At 45.4% G+C, this 25,375-nt stretch overlaps 1 protein-coding gene across 1 annotated transcript in view; it reads left to right on the top strand.

Annotated features, from left to right (window-relative positions):
* Window positions 1-24,109, top strand: part of LOC137250137 (uncharacterized) — a 165,824-nt gene extending 141,715 nt beyond the window's left edge. The window contains exon 2 of the mRNA XM_067782472.1: window positions 23,219-24,109. Coding sequence (XP_067638573.1) covers window positions 23,219-23,885 — 667 coding nt within the window. The 3' untranslated portion in view covers window positions 23,886-24,109. The remainder of the gene's footprint in view (window positions 1-23,218) is intronic.
* Window positions 24,110-25,375: the final 1,266 nt, after the last annotated feature.

Genomic DNA, 25,375 nt, shown 5'->3' with positions numbered 1-25,375 from the left:
TTCACTCTTTCCGTGTATTCCACGGGCGCGTCCGCATTTGCAAGATGAGCCAATCTTTCAATATCCGAAGCAAACTCCCGCAATGTCTCATTTGCTTTTTGGTAGCGGTTTTGCAACTCAATTTGGAATATCTGTTTCCTATGCTCGCTTCCGTATCGCCGTTCTACAGCAGCCATCAATGCGTCATAACTGTTCCGTTCGTACTCTGGAATAGTCTGTAAGATTTCCGCGGCAGGCCCTTTCAGTGCCACGAACAGAGCTGCAACTTTATCTTCAGCATTCCATTGGTTCACTGCTGCGGTCTTCTCAAACTGTAGCTTAAAGACCTGAAAAGGAACAGAACCGTCAAAGGATGGTGTCTTTACCTTTGGATTACTCGTTGAAACTGCTGGGCGATTTAGTTGCAACTGCTCGATACGTCCTCTCAAAGCATCCACCTCGGCCTCGATTTTATCCTGTCGACCACTGAAGCCTTCATGAAACTGGGTTAGTTTTTCTTCCATATGCGCTTCCAGTTTAGATGATATACGGACTTCCTGCTCTTCTAGTTGTGTGGAGATCTGAGATGATATCTGTGCTGAAATTTGTGAAATACGCGTTTCTTGTGCTTCAATTTTCGATGTTATTTCTGACGACATTTCTGCAATACGTGTCTTCTGTTCTTCCATCTTGGATGTTATACGGTTCTCCTGGGATTCTAGTTGAGATGCCATATTTATCTTTTGTTCTTCCAGTTGAGATGCCAGTTGAGATGTTATATCTGTCTTTTGCGATTCCAGTTGAGAAGCCACTGTCGATGTTTGAGCAGATATTGCAGCCAAAATCATGTTCAAGTCTGTGCTCGTAACTGTCTGCGATGTTTCGTTTTTCTCTTCAATTTTTGTTACTTCCTCGCCATCAAGATGAAAGTCATACTCTTCCACATCAATTCCTTCCGCTTCCATTGCCTCTCGTAGCCGTGCCTGAAGTTCAAGTTTAACGCCGCTTGTATTCAATCCACGGCTCTCCAACTCCTTCTTTAGTTGCTGGATCTTCAATTCACTGAACTTTGCCATGTCCTTGTTGTCCTCCGGAATTTATTCAACAATTCCTCTTCTGACACCAATTGTAACGAATTTGCTTACAAATCCTCTTATTTGCCCCTTTTGCTAAGTTCGTATCGCTAAACTGTTGAATAAATAACTCCAATTTGTAATAATGCAAAATGGCCTTTATTAAAGTACTTCACAATACACTCAAACTGTGCAACGAATAGCTTGCTTAATTACCACACTGATTGATAGCTCAATGAAACTCTACTATTCAAAATAATACTGCTATTGCTCGCTAGATATCGTCTTAATCGCAACTGCTTGACAACTCAAATCAAACTGAATTACTTCTTACTCGCCTGCCCCGCTTTTATAGTTTACGCTGCATACTTCTAGGCTCTTCGATTTCCAGAACTTACTAGTTGTTTCGGCTACAAAATTCGCCAGCCACAACTACGTGCACAAATTATTGCTCTCTCTTGTGACAACTCAGATAAGATATATGCATGTGTTTGTAGTTTACAGTCTCCCGCACACACATAAGCGTATAAGTAAATTCATCGGTGTGTGACATCTCATCTCTCGCTGCCTTGTATGTAAATGTTGCTCGTCGGAATGTGTACATATGTGTAGACGCAATTATTGATTCGTTTATGTAGATACATAATGATTGAATTATGGATGTGAATTCACGTCACTGCTTAGCATCGGCCTGGAGATGGCAGCACTCCTCAGTTTTGCTAATATTCGTAACAATATTTAAACTCCGTGCATTAAAATGAGCAATATTGAAATCTTTCTGCCGTTTACATATTGCATTTAGCAACGCTAAGCTGTTCTCGCCAACATTCAAACCAATATCTTTAATAGACTTAAAAGAAATACGTTAACAAGGGCAAACAAAGAAGAGCACACATAGCAGGAGATATAGCAAAAATACATCAGGCAGACCATCTTAACAAGATCAATAGGGACAATAACTAAGTAAACAAAAAACAAAACAACAAACAGACATACAGGCTTAAGGCTAGCGAAACACCTCCAAATCTTCATCTCGCATTATCTTTGCTGGCTGCTTGGCTTTATCACTATCCTTCCTTACATGGACGCAGCCTCGAAGAGTAAAGACCAACTGCAACTTCCCCTCTCGCCCAAATATTACATATTAATAACGTGTTCACCGGGCGCGTCCTGACAAAGGCGTTTATCGAATATGTGTGGATTTGACTAAGGGCCTGCTTATGACTGCCTGGATCAAACGGCAGTGTTGGCAGGTGCCGGATCTCATCATAGTACTTTAGGAGATGTTCCCTTAATCCCCGTGGAGGCGGTGGTAAATCAAGCAGTTGTTTGCTAGGAAGTCCTGGTTTGTGACAATTAAGCAAGAATTGTTTGTTCAGCATTTCATTGTGCTCTTTGGCCTCACTATGTAGATGGTGTTCGGGAGTCATAAGGAGACATCCGGTGGCAGTTCTGATTGCAGCATTTTGGTAGGCCTGTAGCCTTTTCCAGTGTGTACTTTTAAGACCAGGCGGCCAGGCTGGTGGCGCGTAGATCATGAGCGGCCGGCCAATTTCTTTGTACGTGGTTAGCAACGTTTCTTTATGTTTTCCCCATGCGCTGCCGGTAGTGTGACACAATATTTGCGACATCTGTTCCTAACACGTCGTAAACAGAGTGGCCGTGGATTTTGATGATAATGGCAGGTTGCGCGAGGTGAAGAAACAAGAAAGACCGGTTATTTTAGAAACTAATTCACCAATTGAGTAGTCTTTAGGCTTAAATAAATAGGCATGGGGTTGGGGCACACTATATGTCACTCCAAGGGGCGTAGGGGCTGCGCACGGCACTTGATACTTACGCGTATCTAAAATGGCGAAACAAAATGAAGCGAGATTAAACTCAAAATTCAAATTCAAACTTTCTTTTGGGAGCACGGGGTTTGTCTACGTGTGATCGCTTCGCTGGTCGCAAACTTATGTATTTTTGTTACAATTGTGTCTGACGTTTCCTTTTGTGTTGTGTTACATTGTGTATGCGTGTAGGTGTGTGTGTGGGGGTACAGAGTTATATGTTAAATGTTGAGTGTGAAACTGCGGTGTATATGTGGATCGTGTGCTCGTTTAACCATCCTGGCCACCTAGGCGAATAATTAGCCTAGCAAGCGCTGTAGTTGCTGCAACGTTTCCACTACGTTGCTCAGTCCGGTGGCGCGTCGGTGATGCGATCCGGCCTGCGTACGCCCACGGTGTGTGACTGGAGGGAGCCGAGTTTGACGGCGACGTTGATACTGCTGCGGAGCTGGATAGCGTGTTGTATGGCGGCGTCGTGAGGTAGCTGCGGGTAGCTGACGCCTACCGCGTTGCGCAGCGCTCGAAGTCGGGTTCGGTTCGCGTCGATTGGTTCGGCTAGCTCGGAGGCTGCCAGTTGGATGGTGATGGAAGAGGGTATGGAGTGGATGTTGGCATATTGGACATACATTCTCCGACGTGCATGCTTCGGCAGTGTGCGTTTGTGCTAGACAATTGAGGTAGTAATTGTGTGCGGCTGCCACTTGTCGACGTTGCAACGGCTGCATGGTCCTGAATATTGGGCACAGGCGGATCGCATGTAGGCGGCTGCACAGCCCACATCGTAAGGGAGGGCGATGAGATACGTGAGCTTGTTCTGGGGCCGGCCGTGCTAAGTTTGCCAACTCCGGTGGGGCGGCCCTAGGAGAACGGTTACGTGGGGCTGGTGTTGGGAAAGCCGTGGGCTGTGCGTAGTTAAGCTTCGGGCGTGCAGCTGGTAGCTCAAGACGTCGTCCAACGGCATTTCCAGATGTACTTGATGGGGAGGTTGTTGTCATTTCAGTATCCATGATCTCTGTAGGGAGAGAAAGAGAGTTCGTGCTTTATATGCGGTTGCCGGTTGGAGGTAAGTAATAAGCTTGGCAAGACGGAGGTGAGGTTCGACTATACATTATCGGTTTATTATTGTCGGGTTGTTAAGCTCTCGAAATTATAAGTTGCATTTTACGTATTATGGCTTCAATCGGCGTTCGACGTACTCGGAAGGAAACATAGTTTAACGAGCAGTCCGGTAAGTGCACCGGTTTGTGTACGGAGGTCTACTACTCGGATGTGCCCGTCGGGGCCATAATGTACCTTTTCTATGCGGCCGAGCCGTGATTTAGTGGGGGGGGGGGGGGGGGGGGGGGGGGGGTAGACATTCGTCCTTTATAAGGACGCATTCTCCGACATTAGGGGCTTTCTGGGTGTCTTTCCACTGATACCGTTTATGGAGATTTTTAATATATTCCTCCTTCCATCGGCGACTGAACTCGTGGTGGAGGATTTTGACTCGTTCCCATCGGTTTATAAGGGAAAGGGAGTCAACACTTGGCTCCGGGGTGGCCGAAAGTGGGGCTCCTATTAGGAAGTGCCCATGGGTGAGGGCTGTGAAATCGGAGGGATCTTGCGAGAGCGCAGAGAGGGGCCGTGAGTTAAGAACGGCTTCAATTCGGGTAAGTAATGTCGTAAACTCTTCAAAATTAAACTTATGACTTCCGGCGACTCTTTTGAAATGCATTTTAAAACTTTTTACTGCTGATTCCCATAGGCCACCCATGTGAGGGGCGCTAGGCGGGATAAATTGCCAATCAATACCCTGGGGACCATATTTAGCTACTATTTCGGGGGCGACTTCTTCCGCGAATTTGACGAATTGTCTTTCGATGTCCCTTTTGGCTCCGACAAAGGTCTTTCCGTTGTCGCTCATGATTTTAGCGGGGAATCCTCGCCGCCCTACGAAATGGGCGAAGGCCGCGAGAAAAGCCGCGGTTGTCAGATCAGAACAAAGCTCGAGGTGTACCGCTTTTGTAGTGAAACATACAAAAACGGCCACATAACCCTCTGTATAGGTGGAGGTCCTTAACATGGAGGCCCTTATCTGGAAAGGCCCAGCAAAGTCAACACCAGTGGTGGTAAAGGGCGGAGCGAAATTGCAGCGTTCTGGAGGAAGGGGTGCCATGATCTGAATGCGCATTTTTTGCTTGTGCATAGTACAAGTTTTACACATAATTATGCATTTCTTGATTTGCGGTTTTAAGCGGGGGATGTAGAACTTTTGTCGGACTATTTGTTGCAAGAGGCGATGCTCGGCAAGGGACGCAAAGGCGGATTTCTCCGGTATTATTATTGGATGCCGTTCGTTATATGGGAAATTGGACTTCGCTAGACGGCCGTGGACACGAAGAATGCCTTTGGTGTCCAGAAATGGATTAAGGACCAGAAGCGCGCTCTTCTTATCGATTGGCTTAGAAGCTTTTAGCATTGATATTTCATGGCTGAAATACCCCGATTGGGTGGCAGAAATGAGGGATATCTTTGCTTTCTGTAAGTGGTGGTGATCCAAAGTGACATGAGCCACTGTATAAATTGAAACATATATGCGACTACGCGCGTTGCTCGGGGGTAAGGGGAAAATCGTTCAAGGAAGTCAGGTTCCTCCAGAAGGGACTTTTCGGATTTCGGGGGGTATTACATTGCCAACCTCTCGTGAGTCTAATAATCAGCTAGGGCCGTTCCACCAAAGGGAGGAGGTGGATAGTTGCAGGGGGTTGCAACCTCTTGTACCAAGATCAGCGGGATTGTCAGCACTAACTACATGTCGCCAAGTGGCTGGTCCTATTAGATCAAGGATTTTGGCAGTGCGATTGGAAACGTAAGTTTTCCACGTATGGGGTGGTTTTTCTAACCAGGCTAAGACGATTTCAGAGTCAGACCAGAGATAAAGTCGTCGATCTTGGAGGCTGAAGTGAGCTTGTACGGTAGAGATTAATTTGGCCAGAAAGAGGGCGCCACATAGCTCAAGCCGTGGCAGGCTTACGGTCTTAAGAGGGGCGACCTTACTTTTTGCGACTAACAATTGGCTGGTTAGTTTGCCATGAAGTTGTGTTCGCACATATAAAGTGGCGCAGTATGCTTTTTCTGAGGCGTCGCAAAAGCCGTGGATCTGGACTTGACGGGAGAAAAGTTTACCCATCGAGATATCTGTATATCGGAGATGGACTGCAAATTGTTTGCATATTGGGACCATTTCACCAAGCGAAGTGGTTTCACTGACTCATCCCAATCAGTTCCGTCTAGCCATAATTCCTGTATCAGCATTTTAGCCTGTATCATAATTGATGCGAGCCATCCTGCAGAGTCAAAAAATTTTGCCACCGACGACAGAATTTGTCTTTTTGTCGTTGCGGATATGGCAGCTATTGACTCGAGGGTGTACGAAAATGTATCCGTAATCGCATTCCACTGTATGCCAAGGGTTTTAGTTGTACTTTTCTTTTCAAAGACTAGGAAATTTGAGTCCAGAAGGTGGCTAGGATCTATATCCTTCAATATTTCTGGGTGATTTGCAGTAATCTTTTTTAGGGGGAATCCAGCCGAACTGAGGGCTTTTATCACTTGGGATAGCGATTCGCATGCTAGTGGTAGACTGTGGCTTCCTGACAATATGTCATCTACATAAGTCTGGGTTTATAACACTGGGGTTGCTTTGGCATAGGTTAGGTTGCAAGGGCTGAGCTGAACACTATGGTAACAGCTCACTACTTAGGCCACCAATGGGCCCATTGTAATACCCTATACGGTCTCAAAAGAGGACCCCTACCCTGCCTAAAGCGGGTCAAACCACCTCGTGGAAATTATAAATTTTGCCAGAGCCTTTACTTCATAGCAAGAGACCTCAGCGAGGTCATGTAGAAAAGGTTTACCAAGGATAGCCATCCTACGCCTACTAAGCGCTGGACAATGACAGAGAAGGTGCTGGACGCTCTCTTCCATGCGTGCCTATTAAGCAATGCCCTGTTAGAACCCTTATCAGGGATGATAGAACTGATTTGTTTAAAATCAGAAGCGCTTCTGTGCGCTTGTCATATGAGTTTTGAAATGTACATTTTGCTTTCATACAAATTATATGAAGAAAGTGTACATTTTAAAACTCACAGTTACTGAATAGGACCCCAGGTTTGCCTGGATGTCTCACACGATGATATGGCTGACCATAGTCCATTTGCGATTCTTATACTGCTTGTGTTCACACGAAGCCTGAAAGTGGCCATGGGTATGCCTACCGAATCATTTCCCGGAAGGATATCGTCGGTGGAGCCTCTTCTGGCCAGCTCGTCTGCTCTGCAATTGCCTTCGATGGCCCTGTGCCCAGGTACCCATATAAGGCTGATACTGAAGTGCTGAGCAATCTCGTTAAGAGATCTGCGGCATTCAGTGACCGAATTTGCGTTGTCTACGAATGAGTCCAGGGCCTTTAAGGCGGTCTGGCTGTTTGAGAAAATAAACACCCGTTTACCATCTTTAGGCATAGACCCTGGATGGTTCACAGCCCTGTGTATCGCCAGCATTTCCGCTTGGTAAACACTACAGTAATCTGGTAGGCGAAAAGAAACCTCTAGACCCTAATCCGGCGAAAAGAGGCCTGCTCCCACCTTCCCGTCAAGCTTAGAACCATCCGTGAATATGTTGATGGCACCCGGTATCGTATGTTGTCTGGTATGCCAGTCCTGTCGCGATGGTATATATATACTATAATTTTTAACGAAGACGTTTTTTGGCGTGCAGTAGTCAGTGCGCACCGGTATTGGGACTGGGGCGCTCGTGCCCAGGATTGTTGCGTGTCCACTAGATCCATTTGACCAGAGACCTGTTTCTCTTATGCGTAGAGCGGCGATGACCGCTATTTCCTTCGCCACCAGGTCAAGAGGTGGAAGGTATAGCATTGTGTTCAGTGCTTCAGATGGAGTGGAGCCGAGAGCTCCGAACTCCGTTGCACCTTTTGAAGCGTCTTAAGATAGGTAGTTTTAGCTAGTGTAGGCCACCAGACCAAGGCACCATAAAGAAGAATCGGAGAGAATCCCCAGGAGGTACCAATTGCCCTCTTGCAGGCGAACAGCGCTGCCGCTGCCTTCTTGCATCGCTCCACTATATGGTCACTCCATAATAGCTTCCTATCCAGAATTATTCCCAAATACTTGACTCGATCGCTAAACGCTAAAAACGTACCCCCAATTCTTGGCGGTGTTAGATTTGGTACCTTATACCTCCTCGTGAAGAGGACAAGCTCGGTTTTATCCGGGTTGACTTCCAAGCCTGTGGCTGTGGCCCAGTGCGAAATTTTGCATAGTGCCCCTTCCATTAGGTTGCAAAGAGTTTGCGAAAATTTCGCCCGCATGGTGACGCAGATGTCATCTGCATACGCGATCACTTGGTAACCTTCTGATTCCATGAGGCGGAGTAGTTGGTTGACGGTAACCGCCCAAAGTAGCGGAGAGAGAACACCTCCCTGCGGAGTGCCTCTGCCGACCGGTCTGCGGATCACGCATCCACCTAGTTCAGTTTTAATCTGCCTACGCGTAAGCAGATTGTATATAAACTCCACCAGGCACGCGTCCACCCCCAGATCGGTCAGCGCCGAGGTGATGACCTCCGGCAGAACGTTGTTGAAGGCACCCGCTATATCTAGAAATGTCACCAATGTGTATTCCTTGAGGTCTAGTGACCTTTCGATAGCGGATACCAGTGAGTGCAAGGCCGTGTCAGTTGACCTGCCCTTAGTATAGGCATGCTGTGCTTGCGAAAGAAGCGACGGCTCAATCCTCCTCCTGATGTGGTCCTCTAGAAGTCTTTCGAGCGCTTTAAGCAGAAAAGAAGATAAGCTTATAGGCCTATAATCATTTGGTTTAGAGTGGGAGGGTTTCCCTGCCTTGGGGATAAAGATACTGGCACGTAATTGAGCCTAAGACAACCTATAAACATCCCTTTAATCCAGGGCCTTATAAGTTCGCCAGTACACTGGAGCTGAGCCAGAAAAATGCCGGCCCCGGCGATTTATAGGGCTTGAAGGTCTGTAAAGCCCAATCTATCCTTTTATCATCTGTGATTTCGCTTATCAGCTGATCATTAGGTGACCCTCCGCCGACAATACTTGAAGACACGCCCGTACTTGCTGGGAGGTGCGCATCCATTAGCAAGTTTATGGTTGCAGCGCTGGAGTCCGTCCAGTGCCCATCCGGCTTTTGGACGTAACTTAGCTGAGTTGGAGATTTCGATAGCACCTTCCTTAACCGGGAGGCCGCGGATGTGGATTCAATTCTGCCGCAGAAATCCCTCCAGGAGGATCGCTTTCCATTCCGGATTGATTTTTTATATATATTTATTTTCGCTTTATAAGCAGCCCATGAGGATTCATGTCCATCATACTTTGCTTTATTAAATGCCGCCCTACATGACTTCCTAAGTTTATCAAGATCAGACGACAACCATGGTGGTTTGTGAGTTTGCAAAACCTTTTTAGCCGGGCAAGCCCTATCTAAAGCATTCCTGCACTTTTGACTGAAATTATTTACAACCACGTCCAGCTCCTCCTCGCTTTCTGGGACTCGTACCTCCTCAGATAGCTTTTTACCTATAATCTTCTTATATTACCCCCAGTTAGTTCTTGTAATATTTTGTATGTACTTAGGACTTGCGTGCGCCAGCGATATAGAAAAACTTATATATCTATGGTCAGAAAAGGAGTGCTCCTTTAGAACTCTTCATGAAACGATCAGATCACTGAAAGAGTCTGTGACCAGTGTTATGTCAAGGACCTCTTCGCGGTTCCTCGTAATGAAAGTGGGAGCATTTCCCCTATTACATATACTCAGATTAGTGCCTAACAGATAGTTAAATAGAGACTCACCTCGGTCATTTGTATCTCTGCTGCCCCACTGGGCGTGATGAGCATTGGCGTCGCCTCCGAGTAGGATGAAATCGTTTCGTGGATTTGCCGCTCTCACGAACTCCTTGAAATTATCCGGTGGTAATGAGCCTTGGTGATCGTGCGCTAGGTAGAAGGAGGCAAGTTTAAAGCTCCTCCCTAGCACCTCGACGCTGACCGCTGTCAAATCCCCATCGCTATAATTGGGTAGAAGAAAAACATTAAGAGTAGACTTAGCCAATATACATGTGCGAGGCTTACCCTTTTCCTGAGCGCTATAAAGCTTATACGTTGGTGTCCGCAGGCCACAGATCCTATTGCCAGCGATCCACGGCTCCTGGACTAGAACTATGTCTACCGCACCTGAAGACAGGTGCAGTAGGAGTGCAGCTGATGCTGCTTTGCAGTGATGCAGGTTTATTTGGAGGACCCGGATCACTGCTTGTTTGTCCTCCAGAAGCTGACCCTCAGAGTACAACCCTCTGAGAGCCAAGCTTCCACTCGAACCTGACGAAGCATAGCCACCAGCTTCTTCGCCCTCGTCTACCTCCATCTCGTCTTTACTGGGGGGGGGGGGGGGGGGGGGGGGGGGAGTTCAGCCACCTCCGTACGAGATGCAAGGTTTACCAAGGCTTCAACGTCAGCCTTATAAACCTTAAGGCTTATATTTTTGAAGCCGTAGCTTACCCTGAAATCCTGCCTTTTCAACGCTTCGACGCTTGCGCTGTCGAGCAGCAGGACTATCTGCATCGTGGCCCGTTCAGTCTTCTCCACGTTAATCACCTTCCAGTTTTGGGTCGGTAGACCCGGATTGTACTCCTGGAGCAGTTCCAGGATATCAGCGGGGTCCGTTGGCGTCACTGGAACCCAAGATCTCGCCCTTGGTCGTGAGGGGATATCACACGCCTCCACTACCTTGAGGCGCGCGCCCGGATACACCTCCCCTTTCAGCGAAACGGCGGCTTTGTAAAGCTTCGCCGACCTGGCGTCGTCACACGCAATTAGTTTTATATTTCCCTGGAACCACCCTGCATCGGTATAAGAAGGCTGCGGACCAGGGTTATCTTTTTTGACCTTAACGGCCACAGTAGCGAGCGCTGCCTCAATCCACGTCCACTGCTGTTTCGGGATCCTGCCATCTTCGCTGCTCTCGTCCATAACACCAATGATCTGCCGATCCTTGGCTATTTCGGCGAAAGACCGAGTCCAGCCTCCCTGCATCTTGGCCCTTTTCGGCGCCGTAGGGTTGGATTCATCCATAGACCGCTGGCGCTTCGAGGCTTCATCGCTCTCGACCCAGTCCGGCCTGAACTCCGGCAACATCTGCTTTGCCCAAGCAAGATCGCGCTGAGCCTTCGCCCAGTCCTCCGCGGAAACTTCCCCCTCCCTTATCGGCGAGGAGGAATTCCTACGCAGGATCCGGGCAGCCCAGCGCTAGTCCTGATGACTGGGCTTTTTGACTCCCTTGACCCTAGAGCCGGCCCACACCCCTGGAGCCCCCAGCAGCCAAACCGCCAGACGCTTGACGCCGAGTGGCAGCCGTGCTGGTGGCTACGAGATGGGCGGCAGCCGCCCCAAGGGCCTCCCGGTCGGTGGCCCCTCCCCGAGAGGTACCGGCCTTTGGAATACCCTGGCTGGATTTTCCCTCAGCCCTTTCCTGCCTTGATTGGCCCTTGGCCCTATATCCGACCCCCCCCCCCCCCCCACTCCCTGAGGCCCCCAGCAGTTGACCCACCAGACACTTGTCGCTGGGTGGAGGGTTTGCTGGTAGGGCCCAAGGGAGGGGCGGTAGTGGCACTGATGGCCTCCCGGTCAGTACCCCCTCCATGAGAGGTACTGGCCATCGGACTGCTCGAACCGGATAAACTCTCGGCCCTTTTCTGCCTATCTGCCGCTGCAACAGCGAACCTCTGAGGAGTTCTCTCAGCTAATTTGAGACCCGGCTGAGCCGTAGCCTTTGCGGAGCAAGCTCCTAACGACTTCTTATTTGGAGAGTCGCCCTCCTTACCAATTCTTAAAAATTTTTCCTCCATACTTAACATCCCACGAGTAGCGGAGAAGGGGAAAGGTCCACCTAGACAGAGATCCGCGATGTCCGGGTAAGGCTTAATAGCATCGAAGGTCGCCCGGTATTCGATGCACTCCGTTAACGACTGGGCTATTTATGGGCCCCAGCCAGGCTGATCCTCGGCACGGGTCGTATAACACCTTGATCCAGCCCATTAAGGAGAAGGGGTGAGAAAAAGGAAAAGGAAGAAGATGGGAAGATAGGGTTGAGGGGAATGGGATGAAAGGTCGCCGCTCGAATTAGCCGCCGAAGCGTTACCAGGTGCCACCACGAGGAGGCTCCGCCCCTACATGAGGGAGGGAGGGTGTAAAAAACACCTACGAGTCGACGGTTTGGGGTGACGCCGGTGAGTGCAAGGCGCAAACACCCCCATGAAAGGCACCCTTGCTTTGCTTTGGGATACTTGAACCTAATTTCGTCTGCTAATTCGTGCAGCGTTCGGATGGCTAAGAAGGGGGCGCAATTCACGCCAAATGTTACCGTTTTTAATTTGTAATCAATCAGTTGGCTGTTGGGTGAATTGCGAAATATGATGCGTTGGAAATCTTGATCGTCTTTATGCACAAAAATTTGTCTGTACATTTTTTCGACGTCGCCGTTAAAAACATATTTGTACATATGCCAATTTAATATGAGGAGCATTAAATCGGGTTGTAACGTGGGACCAGTGTATAACACATCATTGAGGGAGTTACCTGAGCTTGTCGATTTCGAGGCATTGAAGACTACTCTGACTTTGGTGGTTTTTTTGTCTGGCTTAACAACTGCGTGATGGGGAAGGTAAAATGATGTGTATTTACCATCAGCAATCTTTTCGTATGGATCTACTTTTTCCATATGATCTAATTGGAGGTATTCTTCCAAGACATCATCATACATTGATTTCAATTCACCTCTTTTGAGCAGGCTTTTTTCCATGCTTAAAAACTGCTGAAGAGCAGAGATACGGGAGCGACCTAAGGCGAGAGTGTCTGGAAACTCTGGCTTGAAGGGGAGTCGTACTATGTATCGACCATTTTCTGCGCGCGTTGTTGTGGCTGCATAGTAGTCTTCTTTTGTGTTCGGGGGTAGTGACTTGTACGGGGGGATTTCTTCTAATTCCCAAAACTTTCTAAGTTGGGAATTGAGATCTTCATTTGATATATCTTCAACTTGAGTTGTGAAAGCGGATATCATCTTTGCTATTTAGCTTATAGTTGGGGAGCATACTCGTAAGTTGTGGTAATACAATAGCTTGTGCTGCTATTCTTATACTAGCATCGGGGGAAACCAGGGTTAGTGAGCAGATTTTGTTAGAGTTTTGTATAACTTTTCCGCCCATTCCTGAAATTTCAAAGTTTGATGTTTGAGTAGGAAGTCTTAGCCGGTTTTGTACCTTTAACGAGATAAACGATCTTTGTGACCCTTGATCGATTAGAGCTATTAGTTTGAATAGTTCTCCTCGATGCTCGATGGAGACTATCGCAGTCGGCAACAAAATTTTGCTTTCACTGTTTGCATGAAGAGCTTGTACGTTTGCTGCATTAGAGCAGCAGGGGGTTTCTGTTTCTATTTCGGGGTTTTGCATTTCATTATTTTCGGATCTAGCTGTAGTAACTAGCCCTGTTGTTCTACTGGGGTGTGAACTGGTGTGGGGGGAATTTGTATTGTTATTCATGTGGAGCATCTAATGGTGTCTCCTATAACAATATACACAGTTAAACTTACTGTCGCAGTCTTTTACAAGGTGGGAGTGAGCTAGGCAATTAATGCAAAGCTGGTCGTTCCTTACGCAATGGTATCTTTCGCTAATCGACAGGTTCTTGAACTGCTCGCAAGATCTTAAAGGGTGACCTCCTCTGCGCAATTCACACGACGCATATCTATTTTCGGTGGCATATCTTTGCAATCGGTTGAAGCTTCGATTATTGGGATTTTGATTACTGGCTTGGGGTCTTGTGAAATTTCTTTGAAAATCATGTTGGGTATTTTTAGATGGATTTGTATCCACCCTCTCTGCTATTTCGTACTGGGTAGTTAAGAAGTCTTTCATTTGTTGCCATGTTGGGCATATCTTTCGGGACGCGAGTGATTGTTCCCATAGAAGCAACGACTTTTCTGGTAATGCCGATGCGCATATATTTACCAGAATTGGGTCCCAGTTATCTGTGGGGATATTCTGGGTTGCTAAAACCGATAAGCAGTTAGTCACAGTGGACTGTAATTTTATAAACTCTTCACTTGGTTCTTTTTGAATTTTAGGTAAACTCATTAAAGTCGTTACTTATTTATCGACCAGTACTCTTGTATTTTCGTATCTATCTTTAAGTGCTTCCCAAGCCAGATTAAAATTATCGTCGTTTAGTGCGAATTGTTTAACTATAGTTCCTGCCTGGCCTTTTGTTTTGTACCTGAGGTGGTACAGTTTTTGTGCTTGAGATAGTTTGGGATGGTTTATGTAAACTGCAGTAAACATAACCCGGAAGGAAGGCAATTCTTCATTACCTCCGTGAAATACCTCCGTATCGCAAGCGGGCACTTTGAGGTGAATGCCTGCATTAATCTCTATGGAACGGGGCTCTTCTACTCTTGGAAGTTGGTTGGTATGCTAGTGGGTCTAAGCATTTTCAGCTGATCTGAGATCTTAACCTTTGTGTCTTCATAAAGGTCCAGGCAGTTTTCATATTTTGACGCAGCCGAAGTTTTGAAACCTTCGGGTAAATCGGAATCCTCAGCTTCCATTATACTATCTTAAGTGTTTTGAAGGCGGGCCCAAAAACTGTCAAGACTATTATTCTTTGTTTCAAGAATTGATTCCGTATTGTCTTCTATGGGGGTCGAGGAAAATTTAGTGCAGTACTTGACAAGTCTGTCACTTTCTGCAATGAACTTTGTACCTGAAGGGTCTTTAATTTTTCTTGGTTTTCCACCTTGTTTCCTGCGGGTACCGTCAGCCGGGCTACCTTGGGCCTTCTCATCTTCAGCCGTCTTGGGCACATCTAATAATGGGGGTTGGGGCATTTTCGGATCGAACTAAAACTTTTCGCTTTTAAGTAAGAGGTATATATTTATATTTTTCGGGGTTATAAATATAAATCAACTATAAATGTCAATGTATATAAGGCTTGCTGACCATATCGGGGATGCGAAGTATGCAATCGGCTGGCCAATTGCTTTGTAAGTGGTAATGAGCATTTCTTTATCTTTACCCGAAGTACTGCCAGCAAAAGGTTTGAGGATTTTATAGCGGCTCTGGATTTTCAGTACAATTGCGGCTGCATGCTCACCAAAATGTAGATCCTGATCAAACGTCACACCCAAGATTTTGGGGTGAAAGACAGTCGGTAGCGTAGTGCCATTGGCGTGGATGTTCAAAATGGTCGGCATTTGGGACGTCCATTTTGTAAATAAGGTCGCCGATGATTTAGTCGGTGATAATGTCAGGTTTCGCGAGGCGAAAAAACTGGAGAGATCAGGGAGGTAGCCGCTTATTTTGTTGCAAAGCTCATCGATCTGTGGGTCTGGGCCTGTGGCCATTATTGTGCAGTCATCGGCGTAGGAAACGATAGTGACTCCTTCTGGTGGCGAAGTTAGCTTTGATATGTATGTAGAAGTTAAACAAAAGTGGGGATAGGACACCACCGTGTGGCACCCCTTGTTTAATTCTTCTTGGTTTGGATGTTGCGTTCCTGAATTGCACCGGTGCCTGCCGACCACCCAGATAATTTGCGGTCCACCTTTTAAGACTTGGGGGAAGGGTAGACCCTTCCAGCTCTGTCAGTAACGTGCCATGGTTGACCGTATCAAAAGCTTTTGACAGGTCCAACGCAATAAGTACTCTCCTATGGTGGGGGTTTTCATTTAAACCGCAATTTAGCTGGATGCGCGGTGGTTGTGCTATGTAGTTTTCTAAAGCCATGCTGATGATAGGCTAGTTGCAAATTTGCTTTAAAGTAGGGGAGCAGAATGGCTTCAAGTGTCTTGGCTACTGACGATAGGAGAGATATCGGGCGTTAAGAATCTCCTATGAAAGCTGGTTTCCTAGGCTTTAGTAGCGGGACCACCTTGGCAAATTTCCATTTTTCGGGGATGACAAAGGTGGAAAGGGACAGGTTGAAGACATGTGCTAAATATTTGAAACCCTCTTTACTTAAGCTTTTCAGCATCGGCATAGCTATGCCATCTGGGCCCACTGCTTTAAATGGTTTAGCATGACCGATGGCATCCTCAACCTCTTTGACGGCGATGGTAATTGGGGACGCGCTGAATTTAAGTTTATGTGCGCGTCTGTTGGCCCGCCATCTAACTTTGTCAACCGTAGAATGCATTATATATTGTCGGCAAAAAGCGCTCGTGCATTTTTTCGCATCGGACAGCACTTTATCGCCAAAGGCGATGGACATTTTTTCATTGTGCTTAGACGGATTCGATACTGACTTTACGGTGGACCAAAGCTTACCCACACCGGCAGAGAGGTTACAATTCCTTAAATGCTCCTCCCATTTCGCCCGCTTGTGTTCATTCACAAGCAATCTGATGCGTTGGTTTATATCCCTTATTTGGGGGTCGCCGGGATCGAGCTGTCTTTTCTCTCGCTAAATTTGCGGCCTCCGGGGGAAAATGAGGCCGGATTTCGGGAATTCTTCCGGCGGGAAAAAAAACGAGCCGAGGCGGATTCAACATCCTTGCGGAAAGCATGTTCCCCTTAGCGAGCATCAGTCGGAATAGGGAGGGCAGCAAAGCGACTGTAAAGGATTTGTACTCATCCCACTTTCCTTTTTTAAAGTTTATGAAAGTGCGGTTTTCTGTGACGATGAAGTTGGCGGTTCGCTTAAGTGAAATAAGTATAGGCAGGTGGTCAGATGCCAATGTTACCATCGGCTGCCAGTTGACGCAGTTTACGAGTCCTGCGCTCACGATTGATATATCTGGCGAACAGTGACAGCTTCCTACCATACGAGTGGGGGCGTCTCCGTTTATTGTGCAGAACGTCGTTTAATCTATTTCAGGGTTGCGTGATTTTTATTTGAATGAATCACGAATCCAAAAATGAAATGTATTTTTTATTTGAAACTATTTTCAAATCAAAGATATTTTTTATCTTTTATTTGATTCGGCATCCAAATAAAAAATGTTTTTTATTTGTTATTTGATTGTTCAGCCAAATCAAAGATACTTTTTATCTTTTATTTCATTCGGCATCCAAATTAAAAAGAACTTTTTATTTGTTATTTGATTCTTCATCCAAATCAAAAATACTTATTATTTTTTATTTGATTCGAATTCGACATTCAAATCAAAGATGCTTTTTATTATTTTGTGTGTATTTGATGGAGAGTCAGACAAAGCCTCTCGGACCACCGCTGGATCTTCTTCGACATCAAATTTGGATCTGGCCAGACTCACCGCTACAGAAACCCAAGAAGAACAGAGTGGGATAAATTTGAAGGGCTATCTACGCCAGCTTTAGAAATAAGCGAACCTAACATAAACTGCCCGCAAAAGCTCGATGAGCTAGTCGGCAAGGTAGAGCTCGCGTTAACTACCTCTTACAACAAGTGCACCCCATTTAGTATTCGTAAAAAGAAGTCCCCACCCTGGTGGAGCGGGGACCTTAGGAAACTTAGAACGACAGTACGGAAGGCATTTAATGAGTGCCTCATAACCAAGGAGTGGCAGCCATATAGGGAGGCGCTCAAAGCATACAAAAAAGCTATAAGGGTAGCGAAGGCTGTGTCCCGGCAATCCTTCTGCTCCTCAATAGAGAACACTCGTGAGTCCTCCAGACTGAGTAAAATTCTGTCCAAAGAACACCACAACAATCACCTCGTAAGAAGTGAGGCAGGCCTATGGACAAACTCAGCAGAGGTCTCCCTTGACACATTCATCAATACTCACTTCCCTGGATGCGATCTAGCACCAGTAAAAGAATCTCTCTGCAGGGACTCTCAGCCCTCAGAAGGCTTACTGGACAGGATAATAGACAGCGAAAAGATCAGGTTTGCCATAAATGGCTTCTCTCCATTAAAATCGCCCGGTCTTGATGGCATTATCCCGGTAATGCTACAAAAGCTAGGTGATCCAATGATCCTCTGGCTGGATGTGGTATACAGAGCGAGTATCGCATTGGCCTATATCCCACATAGCTGGAGAAAAACAAAAGTAATCTTTCTGCCAAAAGCGGGCAGACGCACACACGAAAATGCCAAAGACTACAGACCAATAAGTCTCACATCTTTCATGCTCAAGGTCCTTGAGAGGCTTCTGGATATATATATTAGATCAATAATAACAGGACCAAACCTGTCAAAGGCACAGCATGCCTACACGAAGGGAAGATCTACGGAGACCGCCCTCCATGAGCTAACGGGCTTTGTGGAAAGATCACTACACTACAAACAATTCACACTAGCAGCTTTCCTAGATATAGAAAGCGCCTTCAACAAAATCAAAACCGGCACAATTGTGAAAGCCCTGCAAAGGCACACATTTGTGGATGGACTCAACCAATGCTGGAAAACAGAACCATACAATCGGATATGGGCTCAGTGACAATGACCCGCAAAGTTGGCAGAGGTACACCCCAGGGCGGGGTCCTCTCGCCACTACTATGGGTAATTGCACTGAACGAGATACTACTCGAACTCGACAAGAATGATGTTAAGGCAGTAGCATACGCAGACGACGTGGTTATTGCAGTCTCGGGGGCTTTTCCCTCCACGTTAAGCGACATCCTTCAGGGTGCGCTAAGCAGGCTACACACCTGGGCGGCATCGTGCGGCTCCAACATCAACCCTAGCAAAACAGAACTGATACTGTTCAGTAACAGAACGAAAATACCAACATTTCGACTGCCCTCACTAGATGGTACGGAACTCTCGCTCTCAACTAGAGTTAAGTACCTAGGCGTCGTAATAGACAACAAGTTAAATTGGAAAACCAATATCGAAAAAAGGGTAGAGAAGGCGTTTATCGCATACTACTCGCGCAAGAGAATAGTCAGCAGAAATTGGGGGCTAAAGCCAAAACTCATGATGTGGCTCTATACGGCGGTCATAAGGCCCATCCTCACGGACGGAGCCATAGCATGGTGGCCTGCCCTGAACAAGCAATACAACACTAAAAACTAGACAAAATACAAAGGGCAGCATGCGCAGGGGTAACAAGTGCACTTAGATCGTGCCCGACGGATGCACTAAATGTTACACTTAACCTGCTGCCACTAGCCCTCCACATCAGATATAGAGCGATCAGCACAGCCATCAGGCTAAGGGAGTCTGGATGCTGGACAGAGAAACGATATGGCCACAGTGACATCCTAACAAGGCTCGCCGATGTGGATTCGACGACAGATTACCCCTCAAAAACACTGATCTTCGACAGAAATTACAAGGTGCAGATACCCTCTAGAACGGATTGGTCGACCGGCAAAGTTGGCAGGGAGGGGGTCACCTCACTCTACACTGACGGATCCAAAATGGACTGCGGCGTCGGCGCAGGTGTCTTCTCCAACCAACTAAATGTCGCAATCCCCATCCGCAAACACAGCTAGCATCTTCCAAGCAGAGCTGCAAGGAATAGAGAGGGCCTGCATCTTCCTGCTGCAGAACCGGATAGACGGTGAGGTAGTCATATACTCCGACAGTCAAGCGGCGCTAAAAGCGCTAGAATCACCATACGCATCCTCAAAAGCCGTCGATAACTGTAAGAGGGTGCTACGTGAAGCAGCTAGCCAGGCAGCTATCACACTTAGCTGGTTACCCGGCCACAGGAACATTGACGGCAACGAAAAAGTGGATGAAATAGCAAAGGCGGAAGTATCGTTAGACATCACGGAAGCAGTCGCGGTGCATCGACCACACATCAATTAAAAGAGACATTCTCACCTATCTTAGGAAAATAGCAATCCGTGATTGGTACTCTACGGACACCTGTAGAACCACCAAACTAATCTGGCCAGAGTACAACCAGAAAAGAACCGATGATCTACTAAATAGGTCGAGGTAGAAATATACAGAATCACGGCCACTATTACAGAACACTGGCCGTTTGGCCCGCACGCCAGTAGAATGGGTATCCCCTACAATGAGAGGTGTAGGAGCTGTAGACAGGAGGGTGCCGAGGAATCGGTTACCCACTTCCTCTGCGAGTGCCCAGCCCTCGCGAACTTTCGGTCCCGAACTCTAGGCAACTATATGTTTCCCGACTTAAGGGCGGTATCAAACTGCCGCATCAAGGACATCAGTAAGTTTATAGTTTTAACCAAGTGGTTTGAGTAAAGCAATACGCAGGGTACATCAGCCAACATATAATTGGTTCCAGGAGAAAGCCTAGAGCGCTACTTGGGCCCGGCTCCATAGCCGGGCAGCACAGCAACCAACCAACCATTTGATGGAAATGTCTAGCCTTACACGTCGTCCATGCTCGGTAACACCTGGTGACGTTTCTAATGCGATTTCGAGCTGCGACCTTCTCCTCCCTCCTGTAACCTTCTGGTCCAAACTCCCATCGGTATCCCCTTTCTCTTTCATTCAGGGTCAAGTTTCTCATGGAGCAGGAGCTATTTTGAAGCCAGAGACCTAAAATACGTGCCTCATGCTTTATTTTATTGAATTTGGGAGATCTAGATAAAGCAAATCGATAAAACCCGTAATTGCGAGTGTTATCCGAACCATGCTCATTAAGCCTTTCGTTGTATACACTTTCTTTTGCAAATATCAGTTTTAGTACTATACGAATCTTAGTTAAGATCTACTTCTTGAATAAATGCACGAATATATTCTAAGATATTTGTCTGATTAAAAACACTATAAGGCTGGGTGATAGGGCGACAGAAGATATTTAATGGGTTGAAACCCATTTTCGCAGTTGCATATAAAAACAGGAAATATTTTGCGTAGTACGAAAATGGTATGTTCTTGTTTTTTGAAAGTCTATAACTTCGCAAAAACTCAGGCCCAATCGAATTTTTCTTATTTTTACCTAGGCCTAATCGGCCTAGCCAAGCTGTCTAACATAATCGGCTCGTAAGCGCCTAAAGATTTTTATAGCTAGGGTGGATCAGCTAGGACTAGGCCAGAGAGCTCGCCAAGGAACATATGCTATAATGGTCCTATCCGGTCGTTTCCGACACACTTCTAATCAGAAACCAATACACATATACCTTCTCACTGAATTTCGTCAAGATATCTCAAAATTGAGGGACTAGTTTTCGTTCGAACAGACAGACCGACATGGCTAAATCAATTCAGATCATATCCTGATCATGCCCGTATTTTAATCGGTGGGTCTATCTATTCTCCTTTAAGGACTTACAATTTCGAAACACTTACCAAACTTAATGCACCACTCCATTAGCATGAAAGGTGTAAAACGTATCTTTGATTTGGCTGAAAACCCAAATAAAAAATTAAAATTATCTTTGATTTGGCTGAAGAATCAAATAAAAGATAAAAAGTGTCTTTGATTTGGCTGAAGAATCAAATAACAAATAAAATTAATTTTTATTTGGATGCCGAATCAAATAAAAAATAAAAAGTATCTTTGATTGGCCTGAATAATCAAATAACAAGATAAAAAATATCTTTGATTTGAAAAAGTTTTCAAATAAAAAATACATTTTATTTTTGGATTCGTGATTCATTCAAATAAAAATCACACGACCCTGCGGACCATACATCTTTACTAGGTTCCCGGTCATAAAGGGATAGAAGGTAACAAAAAGGTCATTAATACAACAACAACAACAGTTGGCAAAGGAGGGTGCAACACTCGCTGAGTCGACGATAGACGTCCCAATCCTGCTGGGAGAAATCAAAAGGAGACAGGAGTTGCATATGAACCATCAAGCAGGAAAGGCGTGGACAAAAGTGCAGGGCTACAAAATTCTAACAAAGCCTACGATATTAGACTCACAAAGTGGCTCATATCTCTGAAGAGAGAAGACTTAAGGCTCACGATGGTCATACTGACTCGACAATGCCTTCTGGCGTCACATGCTTATAAGTTAGGCCTCGTCAGTAACAGCAACTGCAGGAAGTGTGAGCTGCAGGAAGAAACGGTTGAGCACGTTCTGTGTTCGTGTCCTGCACTCGCCAGGTCAAGGCTCCAGCTAGTAGAGGAGGCAGAGCTGTCAGGTCTCGAGGCAGTAATTAAGTTAGGGCCTAGAAAACTTCTAGTATTGGCCAAGAGGACGGAGTTATTCTATAACATAAGTACTGGCATCTGATTGGGGTTCTTACGTTTGGTCGTCAAACAAATTCTGACACATTCAGTTTATGTGAGGCCAGTTCAATCTAACCTAACCAGTTCTTAAAGAAAAATACCCAGAACTGGCAGAAGAGGAACGCACTCCCCATAGGGAAACGCGCGTCCTCACATGAAACCAACGATCTCTTCAATTGCAATGTGTAACCAACGCATCTAACACCCCTCACTATGGTCCACTCCTGTTGAAACTGCAAGTTTCCTTGGACACCCGCTACAGGATATTGACAATTTGTGATCGGTCGCGCCTATTGGATGGGGCGAAGTACTGCTACACCAACAACAATAACATGGGATTTACATATCTAATGGGTTTTCTTATTGAAACTGGTTCATCGGCGTTCTCATTTTTAAAATAAAAATAAAATGCAGTTTCCTTAAAAATATAATGAACATTTATCAACTATAGTTATGTTTTTTAGTTTCTAACGTACACTACAGACATAAATTTATATAACCTAATCCAATATGAGATACATAAACGAGAAAGAAATAAGCAACTATTCGAGAAAGCTGTTCGTGAAAAATCTAGACCTTGAGAGAAATAGGCGAACGAGGCAACTGAGAGTATAAAAGCAGCGCAAGCTAAAGAATAGTCAAAATTTTTGATTTAAAAACGTTGTAAGTGAAGTAAAACTACCATAGTTGTGTTGTAAATAAAGAACATTATGCTAGTTATACTGAATATTTGAGTTATTTATTCGGCAGTTCCGCGATTCGAACGATAACTTAAAGTGCATAATAATCAAGAATTTGGCCTAGTCTTATTTAGAAGTGTCCTTTAGGCCAAAATGTTTTGCCTAACCCCACTTAATTGTTTCACCACATCTGTTATTAATGCATGCATGTGAGATAGTTACCCGGAACACCGGTTGAAACTGGCATCACCAAGACAACTGTTAGTAGTAACTCGTGTAAAGAGAGACAGTAGCTGAAGAAAAGCCGACACAGACAATCACAAGTTTTACACCAATCTTCGTTCATTCATTTTTTATATTCATCTTATAATTGAAATACATTATTAATAAATCGTTCTAATCAATATACGCAATATTGAACAACAATACACTATTCATTGTTTACATGCATACATATACTAAATTATATTTTTTTTTTTTAGCTTACCAGCATTTGTGTGTCCACAATGCCGACATCCTAATCCAACATCTCACAAAATTTATTTGAGTGTCGAACAACAGAAGGAAATCAAGGAAGAAATGGAAATGTTAAAACTTGAGCCCGATCAGGGGGATTTGAAGGTGAAGGAAACAGAAGACACTTGTGAAAACAAAAAGCCAATGCCCGATTTCTCTAGCTTGACGGCACGTAATTTTTTGAATGAGCCAACAGGAATGAAGGCAATTATAATCAAAGGAGTTTCAAAAGACGATATTAAAACGCCTCTAATCGAAACAGTGTTTATGTTATCCAAAATTATGAATATATCTTGTACAAGTACTGATATCGAAGCAGTTTTCATCTTGGATCGCAAATTTTTTTTGCGGCCTCAAAACCAAAATGAAAAACTAAATATAGTGGTGAAATTTACCACACTAAGTTTCAAAAATATGTTTCTGGACAGAAAAGAAGTGTTAAAAGATAAAGGAATTATTTTGAACGAATTTGTTGACGAAGATACTAATGAGGTATTTTTATATGCAAGATCTCTTCAAAACCGAGGATATAAAAACGTTTTTTGCCGTAATAATGGAATTTTCGTACAAAAAGATGACGGAGATATTTTGCATCATATATACAGCAAGCAGGACGTCGACAACATGCTTTAAAAACTATATTTCTTCAATTAAATAACTAAATGTATGTTTTTCAATGAATTACGTAGTTGGGTATTGGGTTAAGCCTGTTTATCTGGTTACGTAATACATCAGACAAAAATAATTTGAGACCCCAAACTCGTTGACCAGGCTGACGTGAATACTCCAACTTTTTATTTGATTCAGTTTTTCTATACATTAATAGATACATATGAAATGTGAATAAGTTATGATAATCGATGTTTTATTTGCAAAACAGGGGCCGAATTGTGTTATACGATTTCTGATCGAAAACTGGTATTTAACTTAGTAAAGCCATTTCCATTTTGACATATCCGCACGAAGCAAATACAGGCCTGCCAAAATACTGCCCTCATAACCGGTATGGGCTGTCTTCTTATAACCCTAGAATACAACCTACACAATGTGACGAGGGTACTCCCCATTAGGGAGAGAAATGAAATGCTGAATACCCAGAAACCTGGGCATCCCAACAGACACCGCAGTCGGTTCTATGTACCGGAGCGACTCGGGATTTTTCCCGACCAAGGACTGTCATTTCAGTGTAACCCCATTTAATTTGTTGCGTCCCTCCCACAAATTGTTATCCTCCCAGCAGCTCCTTGCAGCGGCACTGCTCCATATTCTCTTGTTCCAGGAAGGTATCGTATCCAGTCCGGGTCCGTCTCCTGACCCCGGTCCTGAGAAACGGTTTGGCTGCATCTGCCGGAAAGAATCTTTTTAGGGGGGTCATACTTTGTTCAGTGTGTCTCGTGTAAGGGATGGTTGCATCGGACAGGTTGTTCTGGGCTTGATACCAAAACCCGACGTCCACGTAACTTTTATAAATCTTTTGTGGCTCCTTGCTGTTCACGTCCAAGGGCGTCCCGTAGTCTACATATGAGCGGAAATGGAGGCGGCCTCGCGTTTATCATACACCACTCTGTGCAATATCATATATTTGATCCTGGCATCGACCGCATCGCCAATGTCTTAGAACGTCAAGGCCTATCTGTCCATTCAGGCGATGCAAACCTAGAAATCATCAACATCTACATCCCTCCTGCCACCTGTTGCCCCAGTAGATACCGCCCTAATATTAGCGCCTTACTCACTGGCAACAATCCCATTATCTTAGGCGACTTTAATGCCCATCACGATCTATGGCATTCAAACTTGCGGGCGGACTGTAGGGGTGAGATGTTGGCGGATCAAATAGAAGAAACGACGTTCTGCACAATAAACGGAGACGCCCCACACGTATGGTAGGAAGCTGTCACAGTTCGTCGGATATCTCAATCGTGAGCGCAGAACTCGTAAACTGCGTCTACTGGCAGCCGATGGTAACATTGGCATCCGACCACCTGCCTATACTTATTTCGTTCGAGCGTACCGCCGACTTCATCGTTACAGAAAAACGCACTTTCATAAACTTTAAAAAAGGAAAGTGGGAGGAATACAAATCTTTTACAGACAACCGCTTTGCTGCCCTCCCTATCTCG

Source organism: Eurosta solidaginis, chromosome 4 (assembly GCF_040869045.1).
Source record: "Eurosta solidaginis isolate ZX-2024a chromosome 4, ASM4086904v1, whole genome shotgun sequence".
Classification (NCBI taxonomy): domain Eukaryota; kingdom Metazoa; phylum Arthropoda; class Insecta; order Diptera; family Tephritidae; genus Eurosta; species Eurosta solidaginis.
The sequence above is the reverse complement of the archived record's forward strand: the minus strand, read 5'-3'. Positions and strand labels throughout refer to the sequence as shown.